The following is a 17,131-nucleotide window of genomic DNA, read 5'->3' as shown; positions in this document are numbered from 1 at the left end:
GTTGAGTTGGGTTTTTACTTAACGCTTTAAGCCATATTTCAGCAATTGAACCCATATCTTTTGCATGATGGGAATGACACCCCAGAAATAGGGCATTCACACGTCATTGTGCCCATGTGGGGAAATTGAACCCATATCTTTTGCATGATGCAGAAATGCTATTACTACTAAGCTATCCCAGTGCCCCTTGCCATATGACTGAAACAGTACTGGTGCAATGGGAACACTAAGATACTGCAACTTTCATATATCTGTGACAATGACCTGCAACAGTGGTTATCGATAGATCAGACCAAGAATACATTTCAGGACCTCGTCTCAGACAGCAATCTTAGCACTGAGATGCTCCTAAGTCCTGAACTTCAACACAGACTAAGGACAGTCATAGAGCTACAATTGCTTTCTGGAATGAGGGCCCAGTTTTTATGGTTCTGTAAAGGCCAAACAGGTTTATCTGTAGTAAAAAGAAACATTATTGACCCATTTGTTCATTCAGTGACTATATAATCTGTTCAATTTCACTGGGAATGGGTTTGTTAAAATAAGGATGTTCACTCCACAAGGAAGAATGTGGATGGTTGTTAAGGCAATGGAATGCAATATTCCAGCAATATTCCAGCTATGTAATGGCAACAAATATGCTACCCCAATGATGGCAGGCTGGCACACCTTGGGCCTAGTTATAGGTACAGTTCGTGTTTCCTAGAAGTCTTGGAGTCAAGTTCTGCCCTACACAACAGTAACTGTGGCCATGTAATCTCTATTTAATTTGTTTCTCATGAATGAACCATGTTTCAGGTCCATCATTGATGTGTGAGTGAGTGAGTGATTAAAGCTTTACACAGCTTCTAGCAATATTCCAGCAATATCGCGGCATCGGACACCAGAAATAGGCTTCACATATTGTACCCATGTGGGGAATCAAACCCGGGTCTTCGGCATGACAAGTGAATGCTTTAACCACTGGGTTACCCCACTGCCCGACTGATGGGAGGAAAGCCAAGTGATGCAGATCTTAACCACTTCCATAATCAGGGGAATCTGAGATTCAAACCCATAATGAGGTGAGGTGAGGTGAAATTGGGTTTTACGTCGTGCTTGAGAATATTTTGCTCATATGACGACCTGAATGCGTGTGTATGTGTATGTGCGGCTGCTTGTACTAGCCCAGACTTAAGCTGGTTTTATAGTGCTAGCCCACTGAGATACCATGCCGCAGTGAAGCAGAAATACCCCACTCAGACACATTATACTGACTCTGAGCCGACCAGTCCTTGTTGTACCCCTTAATGCCGAGCGCCAGGCAGGGACCAACAAGTACCCTATTTTAAGTCTTTTGGTATGACGCGGCCGGGGATCGAACCCACGACCTTCCGCTCTCCGGGCGGACGCTCTAACCACTACACCACGGATTCGGTTAAACCCATAATGAGAGGATGTGGCCACATTAAAGGGAAACAACTCTCTCACTACCAATTTCCAGATCACAGGGTTCCAAATGGAGTTGACCGACTCACATACTGATTCACACCTATGAACAGAGGATTCTGCCACACTCAAGGGAAACAACTCTGTCCCTGTCTATTTCCTGATCACAGGGTTCTGGGTGGAACTGACTGACTCACAGAGTTAGGGAAGATGGAGAAGAGGAGCTTGTACATACCTGAAGTCTCTCACAATAAAGAACTGTATCTCCAGCAGCCTTTCTTCACAGACATCAGTCATATCGTCACTGTCAATATTCTCCATCAAACAGTTGATGACACTGACAAACACAGACATTGAATTATGATCAACAGCGTCAAAATATTATAATAATATTAATAATAAGTGCATTGGTTATGCCCTATTTTCAATCCATTGAGGTTGCACAAAGTGCTGCATAACAATCTCATTATTACCCCGGATAACCCAAGCTGCCTGTGAGGCGCTAGAAGGGTACTAGTCACATGACTTATCCCCCTGGGTACCCATTTTCTGCTGGGTGAAATGAGGCAATTTTGAACAAACTCACTTGCCTCAGGTGAAACCACATGCATCACATGTGCTTCATTGTCGGGTAGGACTGAAGTCCTAGAAACTCTCAGGAGTCAAGCTGCCAAATACAGTCACCCATCCAAGACCTCAGCACCCAACGTTATATCAAATGAATAATACTGATTGATGATGAGGCAGTAACATAGAATAATTAAGAAACAAATCATCCATACAGTCATGGACAGCCACGGTCTAAGACAAATAACAATCGAGATGGACTAGTTGTTATGTTCCCATAGTTACTCCCACTCACTAACACTGCAACAAATCTGAAATGAGCTGTGGACTGGTAAGATAAGGAAAACGGTGTCTACCCCCTCCAAATGTTCTTTTGACAAAAGATGTCCTCTATCTAATTTAGTGGTGTGTGTGGCTCAGAATATTATGGTATATGACAGTCAGAAAATGTGATCCAGTGATCAACAGCATGAGCATTGATCCACACAATTGGGATATGATGACATGTGTCAACCAAGTCAGCGAGCCCGACCACCTGATCATGTCAGTCGCCTCTTATGACAAGACCAACCTGGATCTTCACGGGTTCCTTACATTATGAAGAAACTCCAATTGCCTGAACTTTCCTTACCCCCCATCTCCTGGTTGGACATCATCGCAGAGTTTGTCAACCACTGACTGACAAGCTCGCTGTAGAGCACCATCTATCTTGATGTCAGAACCCACATCTGCCTCTCGCAGCAGGTCTTCAAGCTAAAAAACATACATCACAACAGATGCTTAAATGCTAACAACAGGATAGGCAACATGCTGAGGGGAATTATACATAATGAGTGAGTGAGTGAGTTTCGTTTTACGCTGCACTCAGCAATATTCCAGCTATATGGCGGCAGTCAGCAAATAATTGAGTCTGGACCAGACAATCCAGCGCAGGGATTTACCTTGAGTCCTGTATTTCAGGGTCCCTGGGACTCATACTCTTAATTTTCAGGGGTCCTGGGTGCCGGTGTACAAAGCGCTCTTAGCGCTGAGGTGACCGTAATTCCCATACCTTAACAGACTTACGACTGTCGTAGCACTAATGTTGCTTAGTATAGCGGCGCCCTGGACAACAAAATGGGAGTACTAGACACTAAAATATTATTATTAATAGTGTTATTGTATTGTGTATCATGATCATCATTGTTACAATAATTGAATTGCAAATAATACCATAACCCAGCTAGTAGCAAACTCAGTAGTAACTTATTGTCACTTGATTGGAATTTTTACAAAAAGTATTTGGACCTTTTCTGCGTGGACACTGCCAGTGACCAACAGCAATTGGGAACCGATGACTTGTATCAACCAAAGCAGGTCTGACCATCTGATCCTGTCAGTTGCCTCTTACAACAAGCTTCGGTTACTGAAGACCAATTCTAACCCCGATCTTCACAGGTCGAATTATACATAAGGTCCTGACTGAAAGGAAGTCTGGAGTCTTGTTTAATTTTGTGAATTAAATAATTCAACCAACACTGTCACTTGAATAAAATGTGCTTCACTAATGCATGCTAATAATTAACATGAATATTTGAATATGATGAAAGTTATAAAGGATTTGAAGCAATTACAATCCGAATACAAAATCAAAGTGATAACTTTGAAATGTACTTTAAATATATCAAAAGAGCAATAATTGTGTAAAATATCAAGAAAGATATTCCTGCATTGCTGCTGTAACATATGTAGCTATCTGCTTCCTAGCTTGCATGAAGGAGAAAGGATATACTCTGAAACGTCATGTTCTTCATTACAGAAGTTGAAATTCAAATCCCCCTTCCCCCTTTTTAATACTTCTGTAGTTTGACCAAATCCACACAAAAATACACTTGTAATCATATAAAAAAAAGTATGACCACTAAACTGGGTCTTGGAATAAAGTAAATAATGAGATAAATAATATGTGGTCCAAATCTACATAAATCTAATTGCATTGGGTGAGTGAGTGAGTTTAGTTTTATGCTGCTTTTAGCAATATTTCAGCAATATCTTGGCAGGGGACACCAGAAATGGGCTTCACACATTGTAAATGTGTGGAATCAAACCTGGGTCTTTGGTGTGACGAGCGAACGCTTTAACCACGAGGTTACCCCATCCCATTGCATAGCCTATATGGTTAAAGCATCTGCTCGTCGTGCTGAAAACCCACTTTAGAATCTCCACATGGGTACAATGTTATGAAGCCCATTACTGGATATTGCTGAAATATTGTGAAAAACCACGTTAACCCATACTCACTCACACTAATGGATATCATGCATTGCTGCACAAATCTTCCTCATACAATTTACAAAAGAAAATATCAGCAGTAATGGACAATACCTCTCTTGTGCAAGCTGGTGTGATCTTGGGCTTATCTGTGACTTCTTTAGCCAAAGCCATAAGACAGTGGAGAGTTTCTCCTCCGATGTCCTTGTCATTGCAGTAGGCCTTGATCTCATCGCCACACCTGGCAACAAGGACGGGGGACAGCCTGTAGTCCTCCATCAGCATCTTCCGCACATCCTCCATCTGGGCCACACACTTGCCCTTCAGCTTTTTACCTGGAGCAGACGGTCAAGGGTAACATGGATAGAGGTTCATTGTGTTTGTGTGTAAGCATGATTTAACAATGCTTTGAGCAGCATAACAAGTTAGTGTGGGAAGAAAGTCTGAACTGAATATTTACTAAGGCTGTAACAATTCACTTGCATATTCGAACCGTATGAATCGAACCGTAGCCCTTCATGAATTCAATTCGTTATTCGTGGTCACCAGAACCGAATATTAATGAATATTTACGATTTTTGTAAGGGAGCATGTTTTACGTGAACCCTTGCGTACTTTTGGAAAGTGAGATATGCATGGATTGAATATGTACTAGCAATGCAGTAGCGCAAGTCACGTTAGTTTGCCAAGGCCGCACATAGTACTGTCGACTATAACTATTACATACCAAATTTGAGTGTCATGAGATCACTGGTTATTGCTGTGACAAATCAAAACTGTCAACATGGGCGTTCCATATTGTAAATAAATCACTTAACTACTATATTGTATTCGTGAATAATTATTCGTATTCGTTACCCAAGATTCATGATACATATCATATTCACCACATAGTGTATTCGTTGCAGCCCTAATATTTACCAATTTGATGAAACTTAAACAACAAGGACAGATATGGTGCTTAGAAACACTAGCAGTACTGTATATGGAGAAAGAAAAGCTACATACCTGTTTTGGCTGCATTTTCTAGACAAAGCAGCACCGAAGCACGTTTGGTGTCCCCATGTGTACTCGATCCAGCCAAGCAGTCATTCTTTTCAATGTCATTCTTGCATGCCTTGTAAAAGCTCTTGTCCATTTTCACATCCTGGGAAATCAGTTTCTGCCTAAGCTCGATCTTCTCACGACACTGAAACAAATCTGCTAATTAGTTCCTGGTCCATGTCAACTGTAGCGTAGAACTCCCCTCAACGAGGATCAAATTAAAATAACAAAAAACATGCAGAACAAGGTCCCAGTTGTGCAACCACAAAGATTTCGGTGCATTTTCAATCTCAGGACAATGACATCTGACCATTTTTTAATATCTGCTGAAGGAATCTGCCAAGGCGAATTATAAGATTTATGAATATCCTTCAATATAATGACGCTATAGTATCACTTACAGTGGCCACTAAATGCAGTTTCTTTGGGCTGCAAATATAGGTAATGCCAACATTGGAATTTTTAATCAAGCTTGTGCATATTTACTCTTTCTATCAATGTAGACCAAGGCCACATACTAGTGTTCGGAATTGGTTAAAATCTCATAATTGATGATTGGTTCATTACAACCGATCAATCATCGAAGATAATTGGTTAGTGTCATTTATCAAATATTCCTGGTTGTTTCTTAATGCACAAAAAAAAAGAAAGAAAGAAAAAAACATGTAGTTCTTTCATGTGTTATTTGCAAATTTCACATCTTTAAAGGGTGACTAGTATGTTTGGAACATACATTTCCTGAAGTCTTTAAGATAACTTCAATCATGACTTAGAACGAGCTTGTAGTGCTTATGAAATGTAACAGACAAAACCAACCTTGTGAAAAATATAAGTGTTCCAAAATTGTTTGAGTTTGATTATGAGAAAACATGAGCGATTGCTTGGTCGTTTAGTCATTTTGACCAATCTTCGATTATTTCAATTAATCAGACAACCACTAGCACATATAAGCTTAAATAATGGAATACCATGTAATACTTAGAAATAAGTAGTTCCTGCAGTTTCAGAAATGGTACAGATTTGTCCTCAACAAATTCAAGGTCTGACTATCTAAAAGCCTACCTCATGGCTCATGGATTTATCGGCAACATGCTTGTACAGACAGTTGAACACTTTGCCCCCTCCAGCAGTTACAGTAGGACACAGATGCTCCCTGTCTTCTCTACAGGCATAGTAGAGAGGTCGGTCGAGGTGGTAGTCGTCTGACTGAAGTTCATATGTTCTCAATACCTGGACCTTACACTTGCCAGACAGGTTGGTCATCTTCTCAGCCAGACAGGACAATGTACGTCCCTGAGTGTGAAGCTGACAGGAAATAAAAAGACAAACATCAATGGCGTGACAATTGCACCGTAGTGGCAGAAGGCCTGTTTCTGATATAAGCATCTTATGTTTGTTTAGTTAAGATTCTGCGTCAATACTTTTTGCTTTTGTTAAAGGATAAATATTAAACTGTGTGCATACTCTGTAGAACTGTGTCCCTTATGAGATCAAGAAAGTAAAAACCTGAAAGCAACCAGTCAAATTTTAACATAATGCATTTTGAAAGGCAGGATGTACAACTGTAAACTATCGTCATATCTCTCACTTCAGTGTAACATGTTACATTTGGGATTACATTTTCTCAGTAAAGTACACATTCTTGTACTCCTGTTGGACTGAATGGGTTAGACAGTGGACTATGTGCACTGGCAATTAGGGTCATGAGCATCGATCTACGCAATCGGGATACGATGACGTGTCAACCAAGTCAGTGAGCCTGATTACCTGACCTGAGTGCCGTTGTACAATACAACCTTAGCGCTAAGGCTACCTTAATTCTATGTTAAAGTATGGGATTTACAATCACCTTAGCGCTAAGATTGCTTTGTACAACGGCACCCTGATCCTGTTAGTCGCCTCTTACGAAAACAATTCTAACCCGGATGTTCACGGTGTGCCCTAGCTGGTAGTAGTTCCTCTATGTATATGTGTAATCGTTAGACAAGCCAGTTCAATATTACAGATTTCCTGAAGCCCAAAGTTTCGCTGTCATATTTTCTGTATTGCATTTGTATCAATGCTTCTGTTTTAATATTTGCACTTCATGAAAATAATTAATCTACATGAAGTAACAAAACCATCAGCATTTCTTGCCAGTGTGGTAACACTTTACTTTCTGATTATATAACACTGACCTGACACCAATCATGAATTAAGTGTTACTTGTCCAGCAGTGAGAAATCTGTGTTGATGTCACTGGGAGACATCCTACTTTTTCGATCTCGAACACAACTGCATGCTTTGTCAGAGTTACGATAGGTATGGTAGCTTTCTAGTTTCTGCGACAATTTTACAACAGTTTTGTAAATAATTTTTTGGAAATTTTAATTTTAACCTTTGAACACAATTTCTTCAGAAAATGTAGGCCCTGTAGAGTAAAACTCAAGAAATCTGCTGTGACTGGCTTATATCAACTTCCTGTTAGTCAATTAATTCGTTAAAGGTCATGAAACATGTGTAAGGTTGTTCTGAAAGGAAGTAATGACATGTCCTCAGATCTTTGAATGGGAGAAATGAGCACAGGTTGAATTTTAACTTAATTTAATTTTTAATTTTTAACAACAAAAAACACCAAACTTGGTGAAAGGCTCAAACTCACAGCTTCATCTTCATCACCTTCACTTCGGCCACATCGAGTCTTGCTGATATCATCATAACAATCCTCGGCAAAGTGGTAGATGAGCCTATAGTCGCTGAACACAATGGTAGCCATTTTGTTCAGGAACTGGCGACAAGATGATGAGGTTACGTTATCAAAGTTTTCAATCAGACAGGAGATAATGGTTCCCTTGCCTCTCTGTAAGCCGCTACACTCCTTGATCTGGAACACAACAGAAAGGATTTACCATGGTAACATGGTTAGTAAGCCATTTATTCCAATATTACCATTCCAAGGTCTTTCAAAGATCACTTACCTCAAAATTTAGAAGCTGGTATGACCAAGACAAACAATTTCTATGGACTGACAACTGCTTTATTGTAATAGACACTACATTTCGTTATTCACTTGCTTGATAACAGTCTTGGAATCTTATTTCGCATCTATGGTAATACAAAAAGTGCCTAGAGATAAATGGGACGGTGGTTAAAACGATCGCTCGTCAAGCCAAGATCTGTGTTTGACTCCCCACATAGGTACACTGTCACCAGGGTACAATAGGCCCATTTCTGATGTTCCTCACCATGATATTGCTGGGATATTGCTAAAAGTGGCATAAAACTAAACTCACTCTATTCAGAAAATGTGTTTCGCCACCTCAAAATACAACCAGTACTGAGAAGTTTTTGTATTGTCACAGCAAAAATTGTTTGAAAATATAAATAATCCAGAAATGTTTCACACTGTCTTTAATAAAAACCAGAAACACTATCACAAGCTTGTTGAGTGCATTTTAATATACTACCCATCAAAGGTTTAGACTCACTAGTGTAAATGTAGCCACTTACTTCAGGCAACTGTTCTAAACTTGACTTTGCAAAATATTCCATTCAGTTGAAAGGTACTGTTCACACATGAACTAATGTATTGTAAAACAAATTTGTAACGTTGAAAAGATTATTGCCTTGAGTTCAGTAAATGATGAAAATCAGTGAAAATTGGCGAATTCTTAACAAAACTTTACATCAAAACGCCACTGTTCACATGATCGATATTTGCACATGCCTTTTAGCAATTTGATGCATGATCCTCATACATTTCATCTGCATAAAGTTTGCAGTTAGTTCCCCCAAGTTAGTGGAGAAATTCATCTTCTATGTAACCATATATTATACATAACATATAGTGAGTGCTTTAGGCAAGTCTAAACTTTTGATGGGCAGTATACTTAAAGCAATGCAACAAGATAGAATATATATTACCTGATAAAACCTGGGTCAAATTCAAGTTACTTTTCAAAATGAGTCAAAGACTCAAACCATTCAGATATTTTCCTCTGAAAATTGACATAACTAGGTCCCATATGTAATCACAGAGTGAGTGAGTGAGTTTAGTTTTATGCCGCACTCAGCAATATTCCAGCTATATGGCGGCGGTCTGTAAATAATGGAGCCTGGACCAGACAATCCAGTGATCAACAGCATGAGCATCGATCTGCGCAATTGGGAACCGATGACATGTGTCAACCAAATCAGCGAGCCTGACCACCCGATCCCGTTAGTTGCCTTTTACGACAAGCATAGTCGCCTTTTATGACAAGAATGGGTTGCTGAAGACCTATTCTACCCCGGATCTTCACGGGTCTGTAACACAGAGTCCAAACAGAATGCAATGTGACTCATATAAACAAATTAAGCAGATAGATATGAAATAAATGATGACAAGAACTCACAGTCTGCAGTTCCGACTTGCAAACATCTTGTGAAGCATGCTCAAACCGTTCATCCTTCGTCAAATTCCGCTTGTACATCCACAGGAACTGTCAAAAAGCAAGTAAAACAAAATGAAAATGCTGCCAATATGTGGTTAATTTATGGTGGAGACACAAAGGCATAGAATGATAGCCTGCCTTTGACCTGTTACCAGAAACTATGTACATGTACCAGAATACAAAAAAGCATTTTAAAAATCGCCTTCCTGAAAGGCTGTGCTGAATAATCCCTACTCAGCAATATTTCAGCCACATTATGGCTATTAGGGCTGCAACGATGCATCGAACTATCGATGGATGGATTGCAATCGTCGAGTTAATTAATCGATGGTAGAATGAAAAACTATCGATGCATTGATAGCATGTGTGACTATCGATAGTTTAGTAATTGACTTCCTTTGATAAATGTGCAGCGCAAAATACAGGAAGTACCAGATTCGTTCACTTTGATTTTGAGTTATCTACCCCTGTTATCTGTTAACTGTTTACTTGATCTGGGTTTTAAGTTTCTTGTCAGTTATTAAGAGAGACTGAAACTGCTTCAACATGTTTTTATTTTATATAAACTATACAGTCATTTGGGAAATGACTTCAAATGAGACACTTCAAGGAGAAAAAAAACATTGCAATAGTATTGTGTTTCCTCCAATAGTTGGTGCCCTTTTTCGCAATAGTATGTTGCAACAGACTATCGCTATCCCAATAGTAAACATTCAAAATGCTTTTCACCCCACAATAGTCTGGAGGAAACACTACCTATTGGCTATATTTCTGTAACAACAAATTTGACCTGACAAACTAGTGATTGATGTTGTGAGTACTGTTCCTTACACTCCAGGGCCCCATTCCTCAAAGCTATCGTAGCGCTACGACAGTTGTAAGTCTATGTTAAAGTAAGGGAGTTTACGATCATCTTAGCTCTACGATCGCTTTGAGGAACGAGGCCCAGGTACATCACACTATCAGGGCAAGTCACTGCTCCTGACCTGGGTCCCGATCCAAGCATTCATAACGTTACGACCTGTTTAAACTCAATAGTCTACCATAAGCTTATGAATGTTGTAGCGCTACAAACACTTTGTGCATCAGGACCGAGACCACCCAATTAGATTTTGTCACTTCGCACAAATAGCACAGGTTGGTGGAGACCTATTCTAACTTGTCTAACCTGCAATCCCCAACATGCTACAAAGAAAGACAAAATGAACAGTTAAAAGTCCTAAAGATTCAAGAACATTTAAAATCTATTGTCATGGTTACTTTTATCATTAAATATATGTAAAAAAGAAGAGAAATATCTTTCTCAGGTGACTATCTACTTCCTCTGTACTTACATGCTGGCATGGCTTGCTCAATTCTGTGTCCATCTGAAATTGATTATTACTCAAATGTATTTCCAAACACACATGGTAAACACGACAAGGTAAATAGAAACATCAGTTCTCTCAAAGTAACATGGGTTTCCATGGTTACGAGATCTGACATGAACAAAGAAATACATTCACACCTGAGGTCCTTCTCAGAGTGTTAACAGGTGTTAGCATGGGAAGATAATTACAAAAATCCAATATATTGCATTGTCAGCAACTTACATACATTTGACTTTGAGTACTATTTTCTCTCTACATGCTTAAATTAACTAACATTCTTACCTCAATGGCTATATATTTTTAACAGAATTCAAATAATTATTCAGTGTAGTGACACTACCAAACATATATTGTTGTCACCTTCAGCAGAATCTTTGGTCAAAGCTACATTTGCTATTCATGAAAATAAAAGTGTAAATTGATGTGTTGTCACCTTCAAACCTGTAAATGAGAATGAAAGCTGAACTAACCATTAAAACACATGGTCAACATTTGCAGAATAACAAATATATTAACTGCTTTTAGAAGCAAATACTTTGAAAAATCTCATCCTTTATATGTACTATATAGAAATTGAGTAAAATTCCTAACGTTCGACATAAATTTAAAAAATATTTTATTTGTTTAACACGATCAGCATTCAGTCTGTAACAAGTATGTTAACTATTCACCAGGATAATAAATAAACAGCAGATACAGTCACCTTTATGAAAGTGTGGCAAGGTTCTATTCAGAATCTACCTGGTGGGTTGATCATACCTGTGTAACTACGCCTACCCATGCTAACCCACCACCAAACCTAGCTGTTGCAAAGAGTAAATTGAAGTAAACATTTGTAACCACTAAATTAAAAACAGGGTGAACCTGGTAAGGGCAGTCAGCTGGCTTGATCATGTGTGTTCATACCTAATGTTGAACAGGTGAGTGAGTGAGTGAGTTTAGTTTTACGCTGCACTCAGCAATATTCCAGCTACATGCCAGCAGTCTGTAAATAATCGAATCTCGACCAGACAATCCAGTGATCAACAGCATGAGCATTAATCTATGCAGTAGGGATACGATGACAAACATATCCGCGAGTCTGACTATCTGATCTTGTCAGTCGCTTCTTACGACAAGCATGGTTGCTGAAGACCAACCTGGATCTTCACAGGTACCTTAGACTTAGAGTAAAATTATTGTTATTTTCACAATATCCATAATATAATCTATCTTTTGTTTGTTTGTTTGTTGTTTAACGCTGCACTCAGCAGTATTCCATCGATATGGCGTCGGTCTGTAAATAATCATGTCTGTACCAGACAATCAAGTGATCAACACAATCAGGATACGATGACATGCATCAACCAAGCCAGCGAGCCTGACCACCCAATCCCATTAGTTGCTGTTTACGACAAGCATGGGTTACTGAAGAAATATTTTAACCCGGATCATCATGGGTAACTCTCCTTGAGAAAGTCCTTAGAAGTTGATGATCTACTTCAAGCCAGCTGACAACCTCTGTGTTCTATAGGGTGTTGAAATATGACTGTCTACAAGGCTGGAATTGGAACTAGTAATCTCAGGGCAGAAAACATAGGTAAAACATGACACAACATACCTCATCACTTTCATCTGTTTTCTTAAATAAAACATTGAAATAAACCATCTGACCTTAGTAACATTCATCACATTCAACCACTTTACAGAAGTTTCAGAAGAATTGTTTTACTAGCCTTATCACCTATAATGGTTACCTTGCCTTGACTAATCTCCAGCCATGATCTACCTAGCCCTGACAAGTGCCCAGGCACCTACCATGTTTATCTATATGATCTAACATTAGGGCTGCAATGATTCACCCAGACCTTGATTCGATTTCCGATATTGGACCCTCGATTTGATTCTTCATACAACTTTTTCATTGCAAGGAAAAACATCAGATTTCATTTAACTCCCAAGGTCGGCTTTTTTAGCACGAAATCCATTGACAACTTGGTGATGTCTACTAACAGCAATTCTCATTGGATAATTTGACCGATGTCAACCAATCACGTTTCCCCTTACTTCAGCGCTTGAAACTGCTCAAGTTGGAGTCAAAATTATGTGTGGAAGTAATTTAAATAAGTATTCAAATATCGAATCGAAATAGTGATAATGGTTATCAAAAATCAAAACTAAGGTGTCAGATTCGATTTTCTATGAACAGAGCCGAATCGTTGCAGCCCTACTGAACAGTGACTACTCTTGTCGTCAATGTTGCTACAGGTCTTACAAATCTCCTGCCATCTATCAAGCCCTAACTTCCTGATAGTTTCTTACTTATCATTTCTATCTTGAGCAGGCTACATTCCTATTGTCTAGTCTCCTGCCACCTGCCATGTCTGTTTCGAGCAAGCTCGTTTCCTATCATATACTCTTAAAAAAAAGTAGGGGAAACTGAACATTCAATTTGGATAAGAACTCTAAATGTTATTGTTAACAAACTTTTCAAAGACATCTTATCAATGCACTACTATTTCTCTTTATCACCATTCAAAACACAATGCATGGGATGCACGTGCACAATGTAGTAGCCCCATAGATGTGCATGGGGTGTCATTCTTGATTTTGATGGTTTTCAAGACGGTCGATAAATCACTGTAGACAATTAATTTTGACAATCATCTTGCATCGCACAGTTATTAGTGTTTGTTTCTAGCCTTGTTTCTTTGTTTGAAAATGAAAATAGTACACATGTAAATTTCATGTCATACACCAACCATCTTTCAAGAGCAATTACATGTACTGTACAAACAACTATGGTCATAAGGAAGTGCAAGTGGTGATGCACTCTCAAAACATTCATTATTATCATATAAATATTGATTGATTCGATATATCTCCCAATTGTTTCAATCATAAATTAAAAATGAAGTTCCCCTACTTTCTTTTAAGAAAATATCTAGTCTCAAGGGAACAATTATGTTTAGTCTCCAACAGTCATGTCTATCTTGTGCAAACTTGTTTCCTATGATGTCTATCTCGAACAAGCTTGTTTTCTAGTATTACGTCTAGTCTTCTGCCACCTCGAACAAACTTGTTTCCTGCCACCTGTCATGTCTATTTCAAGCAAGCTTAGTTCCTCTTGTCTCCTAAAAAAGTCATGTCTATGTGGAGCAAGCTTGTTTCCTATGATGTTAATTTCTTGCCAAATGTTAATATTGTTATGTCTATCTAAACCATTTCACATGTTTTAAACATCACTGAATTACAAAAATTAATCTTAGCCCCCCCCCAAAAAAATGTGTGTTTAGGGTAACATGAAATTATAAAACAGGGTTGGTAGGGAGGGTTTATCTTCTTCTTTTTTCTTACATGTTTTTTTTAAATGCACACGCATATTTTTCATAAAATCACATATTTATGTAATATTGTGATGGGGGTCGGTCGGGAAACCGTAAACACACATATTTGGTGTGTAGGTGTGTGTGTGTGTTTGGCTTGGCTTAGTAAGACAGAAGTCTTTACTTGTATTAACATGTTGATTCCAGGCATCCGAATAACAAATCCAAAGGCTGGTTGGTTAGTTTGTTGTTAATGTCGCACTCAGCATATTTCCAGCTATATGGAGGCGGTCTGTAATCAAGCCTGGACCAGACAATCCAGTGATCAACAGCATGAGCATAAAATATCCAAAGGCTATACAGACACATTCATTGCTGTCATCAGAAAACCAACAAATAAGAAAACCTTATATAGAAAGCAACAGTTTGTGAGTGGGCAGACCATTAAATCTGTGTAATTAGCATTGATTAATTCTTTGAAACATCCTGATATGGGACTGTACAGATAAAATGTGACATTTTGTCTGTATCATGTTCAGAATCAGTAGTAACTATTAATGAAACTTATCTGAATTTAATGACGCAAACCAAAATCAGCATGATCAAATATCAAGCCCATGGGTCATCAAATGCTATTTATATGTTTGTGTGCTTCAGAAAAGCATAAATGCTCTTGTTGTAAGGATTTTATCTGGTAAATGATTAACCACTAAAATTTGTAAAATACCAAAACAATCCTGAAGTTTGACATGTCTTCTAGGATCAGGCTTTATATACTGAAGTCACATGGACAGTCCAACCCAGGTATTCCAGGTGATAAGCAAACACAATGTGTACTCTAGGCTACCTCACCATCCATTCACTGGAAAATTGACATGCTGTTATTTTCAAGTTTGATAACTGTTCAGATTATAAGACTGATACTAGCCCTCCTCCTCAAACTGTAAAGATGTAAATAGAACAGAGGTACTACAACTGTCAGTATATTAATCAAATGCTCCAAATATGTTGTCATCCAGATATGCTGGGTCTGATGAGTATCAATGATTTTGGAAAGCATACCCTTTAGTGACGTTAAAAAGGGTTACCAACACTGTCACAGCTTCTCCAAGGGAAATTGTCAGACCAATCAGGATACATCACACAGATTTAACCTGTATTGATTTTTCGTAGGCATGCAAATCATTTTGTCAGTCTGGTCATAACACTATTACTGTCAATCTTTCAAAACATACTCAGGACGTTACAATTAAAACACAAACACTGTAGTTCTGCACAAGCTAAAACACAAACAGATGAACCCAGAAAACACAATTCTCATTGTTTTCGCAAAGTAACAGTTAAAATCATCATTGATATATATACCATATATACACCCTGATGTATACTGTTATGATTTCGGATGTACGAAATTGTAGCATGAACATAATCGCAACCTTATCAAGACTGGGAATCAGAGCTTGCACCTTGCACATGGCTAGGTGCTTTGCCAGTTATCAGACTTTTTTAATTACCTTAAGATCATTCTGCAAACAATCAAGAACCATGAAGTTCTTGTCCCATAAGTTCTGACTACAATATTTCCGGACTTCTGTTCCACACTCTTCTGAATCTGATATTTTGATCTGGTATCCTTTACGTGTCGGTTTGTGCATTTGGTCCACATTTCCACGTTTTGGATTTAATTGAAAGTTTGAATTTCTTGGCACGGCATCCCCGAGCTTCTGATTCACTTGTTGTTGTTGTTTATTCACGTATGGCACTTCGTTGTTTTGTGGGTTGTTGCCAACGCCATTATTTCTTTGAGGGAATTTCGGATTTATTTTCCCGTCAAAGTTACTGTTGCTATACGGTTTTCGATTGCCACCAAAATTATTATCTACTGCAGCTCTTTTTTCCCGGTGGACATTTCCATCGTTGCTCAGACTGTCATCTATTTTTTGTCCATGAGAACACACAAATGTACTTAAAAGTAAAATTGTTAGACACAACTTTGCGACACGTCGTCCGAACGCCGCCATCTTGGTTGAATAACTACATATGAAACCAATGCGCAAGCTGATGTATGCACACCAGAAGGAAAGTTTACACGGGAAAATAAATCGTCATACTTCATTCCTAAAGCAGCCAGATAATATGCTGATCAATATTATACCCAAACATTTTCGAATGCAACCTGCTGCAAACCGCAAAATGGCATAATTGTCTTGAACTATATTTTAAGTGTAAGAATATCCGTTTGCCAGCTTACCTTCCCGGAAGTAAACAAAAATGTCAAAGTCGACTACCGTATATATTGTGCTAAGTGCTTTCTTTCTTTATATGTTGGACAGTTGGGGCTTTCTCCTAAGTCAATAAGTGTAAGAGTGTTTGCCGAATCGCGAAATGAATTATATCGTCAAACTTAATCGTCGTAATTCAGGAGATTGTTTTTAAAAATCACTTTGAGATACTGATCTCTCTCGTAATCGGGGTGCACAAACCCAGACAAACTCCAAAGAATTTATTGTGTCAAAATTAATTGTACAATTTATTTGAAAGTTCGTGTTTAAAAGTTGTTGGGGTGGGTGCACGCGCTCCACTCACCCATCGTACGATTTCTGCGTTATAAACCTGATATCGCTGTTCGGAGTTACAGTTGATCGAAAAAGGTAATCGAGTCTGAGCCAGACAATCCTCTGATCGACATCATGAGCATCTACTTATGTTATTGGGATAGGATGACAACCAATCCCGTATGTACGCACGCACGCAC

The 17,131-nt window shown here is 38.7% G+C and overlaps 1 protein-coding gene across 1 annotated transcript in view; it reads right to left on the bottom strand.

Annotated features, from left to right (window-relative positions):
• LOC124285671 (Golgi apparatus protein 1-like) overlaps positions 1-16,414 on the bottom strand; it is a 53,108-nt gene extending 36,694 nt beyond the window's left edge. Inside the window, 9 exon segments of the mRNA XM_046721944.1 lie at positions 1,664-1,765; positions 2,627-2,748; positions 4,360-4,580; positions 5,254-5,434; positions 6,352-6,594; positions 7,931-8,152; positions 9,663-9,749; positions 11,036-11,068; positions 15,891-16,414. Of these exon segments, the coding sequence (XP_046577900.1) occupies positions 1,664-1,765; positions 2,627-2,748; positions 4,360-4,580; positions 5,254-5,434; positions 6,352-6,594; positions 7,931-8,152; positions 9,663-9,749; positions 11,036-11,068; positions 15,891-16,397 (1,718 nt within the window). The 5' untranslated portion in view covers positions 16,398-16,414.
• Between the last annotated feature and the right edge of the window lie 717 nt (positions 16,415-17,131).

The sequence above is a fragment of the Haliotis rubra genome, unplaced genomic scaffold (genome assembly GCF_003918875.1).
Source record: "Haliotis rubra isolate DU_JTF1 unplaced genomic scaffold, ASM391887v1 Scf366, whole genome shotgun sequence".
In the NCBI taxonomy this organism is placed as follows: domain Eukaryota; kingdom Metazoa; phylum Mollusca; class Gastropoda; order Lepetellida; family Haliotidae; genus Haliotis; species Haliotis rubra.
This window is presented reverse-complemented; position numbering and strand designations above follow the sequence as displayed.